Source organism: Condylura cristata, unplaced genomic scaffold (genome assembly GCF_000260355.1).
Source record: "Condylura cristata isolate star-nosed mole 26May11 unplaced genomic scaffold, ConCri1.0 scaffold00026, whole genome shotgun sequence".
In the NCBI taxonomy this organism is placed as follows: domain Eukaryota; kingdom Metazoa; phylum Chordata; class Mammalia; order Eulipotyphla; family Talpidae; genus Condylura; species Condylura cristata.
In genome coordinates this window covers 336,036-337,921 of record NW_004567127.1, presented here as the reverse complement: position 1 = coordinate 337,921, position 1,886 = coordinate 336,036, and the positions used below count along the sequence as shown (strand labels likewise).

The 1,886-nt window shown below is 66.1% G+C and overlaps 1 protein-coding gene across 1 annotated transcript in view; it reads right to left on the bottom strand.

The window, feature by feature from the left end:
• Positions 1 to 42: 42 nt before the first annotated feature.
• Positions 43 to 1,886, bottom strand: part of LARP1 (La ribonucleoprotein domain family, member 1) — a 10,159-nt gene continuing 8,315 nt past the window's right edge. Inside the window, exons 9-11 of the mRNA XM_012729993.1 lie at positions 1,758 to 1,867; positions 1,548 to 1,675; positions 43 to 939 (exon numbers count right to left, since the gene is read on the bottom strand). Coding sequence (XP_012585447.1) covers positions 730 to 939; positions 1,548 to 1,675; positions 1,758 to 1,867 — 448 coding nt within the window. The 3' untranslated portion in view covers positions 43 to 729. The remainder of the gene's footprint in view (positions 940 to 1,547; positions 1,676 to 1,757; positions 1,868 to 1,886) is intronic.

Sequence of the window (1,886 nt, the reverse complement as noted above, 5' to 3'; positions counted from 1 at the left end):
GGGGGGGGTCTTCTGATTTTTTTTGGTCTTTTTTTGGTTGATTTTGTCCTTTTTTTGTTTGCTTGTTTTCCCACTTTTTCAAGGATGGAAAGATCAGAGAAAAATAAAATAAATCCTCTTTCAATAGTCTTCTGGGATGAGCAGCGTCTCTGGGCTTGGGCGCGGGGGAGGGGCCGAGGCCGAAGCCACCAGCCCGTTCAGATCCTTTGGTTTCCTTCTCCCAGGTGGCAGAAGGGCGTGGTGGGGCGGCAGGGAGAGGACGTGGTGATGGCGAGCCCCGATGGCCAGGGGCCGGTGCTCCCGGGGCCGGGGCGCGGCCATGGCCCCCAGGGCCTTCTGCGGGTGCATAGTTGGCTGGAGGAGCAGGAGGCCACGGGTGGGGCCGGGGTGGCCTGCCGGCTGCAGGCAGGGCTGCAGAGTGATTTTGGTAATCCAGACATACTATCAATAATTTAAAACTTGATATATATATATATATGTATATATATATATTAAAAACCTCCCCCTCCCCTCCCCCTCAGCAGACGGTGGACGTGAGGCGCCAGGGAGGGGAGGCTGGGGGCTCCTGCCGCCGGGCGTGGGCAGTCCCGATGGCGCGCACAGACGGCACGCGGCCCCCGACGGCCCCAGGCCTGCCCTTCTCTGCTCCCTCTCCTGGGGCCGGGCCCCCGTGGACGCCGGCCCACCCCCACCCTCCCCCCGCCCCCAGACCCCTGGTCGAGGGGCTTTTCACTTTCCCGAAGTCTGTGTGTCTGAGTGCTGGCTTGTCCATTTGGCATCTTCCCGGACGGGCTGGCCGGCGGGCAGTGTGGGGGGCTGGCCAGCCAGGGCGGCGGGCCGGCTGGAGGACTGGGAGGGGCACCGCTTTCGGCCCTCGCCGCTGCCGGACCCTGCTGCCGCCGGGGGTCGCTTGTGGCTGCCCTCTTCACCCATGGGGGGCTGCAACAGAGGACAGGCAAAGGTGAGGCGCACCCTGGTCAGCGCAGGCCCCCGACCGCGTCCCGCGCCCGGGCCCAGTCTGGGGTGCACAGACACCGCCACTCGCTGTGCAGGGGCAGACGAGGTGCCCTGAGGCCTGTGGCCCCCCACTCGGCGCAGGCCTCCCGGGGGCCACGGGGGCCCGGGCACACAGCACTGCCCCCGGGAGACACCCTGGCTGGCAGAATGGACCCAGCGCCGCGCAGACTGGGTAGCCAGGGCGGCCTGGGCCCGCCCGCTGGGGAGGGGCACTGTGGACGGCCCTGCCCCCACCTCTGCCACCGGCCTGCGGCGCGCAGCAGGGCAGCGAGCCCGAGCTGCCACTGGGTGTCACTACTGGGGCCTCTGGGGTCAGAACTGCCCCTCCCAGAGGGGCGGGCGCCGCCAGGTGCCAGCCTGGCCAACTGGCAACGGCAACGCACCGCATCAGGGGAGCAGCGCCCCAGTGGCTGGGCCCGGCCCCACGGGGCTGCCGCTGCCTGCTGGTCAGCCACCCCCCCGTTCTGACCAGTGTCCAGCGTTTGTTCCAGGGTAACCGGAGAGGTGCCAAGGACAGAGACTTCACTCACGTCTACTCGGAAGTCCTCGAGACGTCGGAATTTGCCGAGGTATTCTTGAAGCTTGGGGTCGATGTCCAAATTTTTGGCTTTGGAGTACTTCAAGAAGGCCCAGAACTTCTCCAGCCCGTAGAGCTGGCCTGTGGAGACGAGAGGGCGCGTGAGGTGGGCCCCAGGCCCCGGGCGGAGCCGCGGCGGCTGCCGGCTCCCAGGCCGCCTCACCAGCTTCGTAGTCCTTCACGGTTTCCTCCTGGAAGTCCTTGAATATATCCAGCCGGAACTTCTTCTCCAGGCCGTAACTGTAGTATCGAAAAAGGCACTCCAGGCCGTACCTGGGGGCGCCGGGCGGTG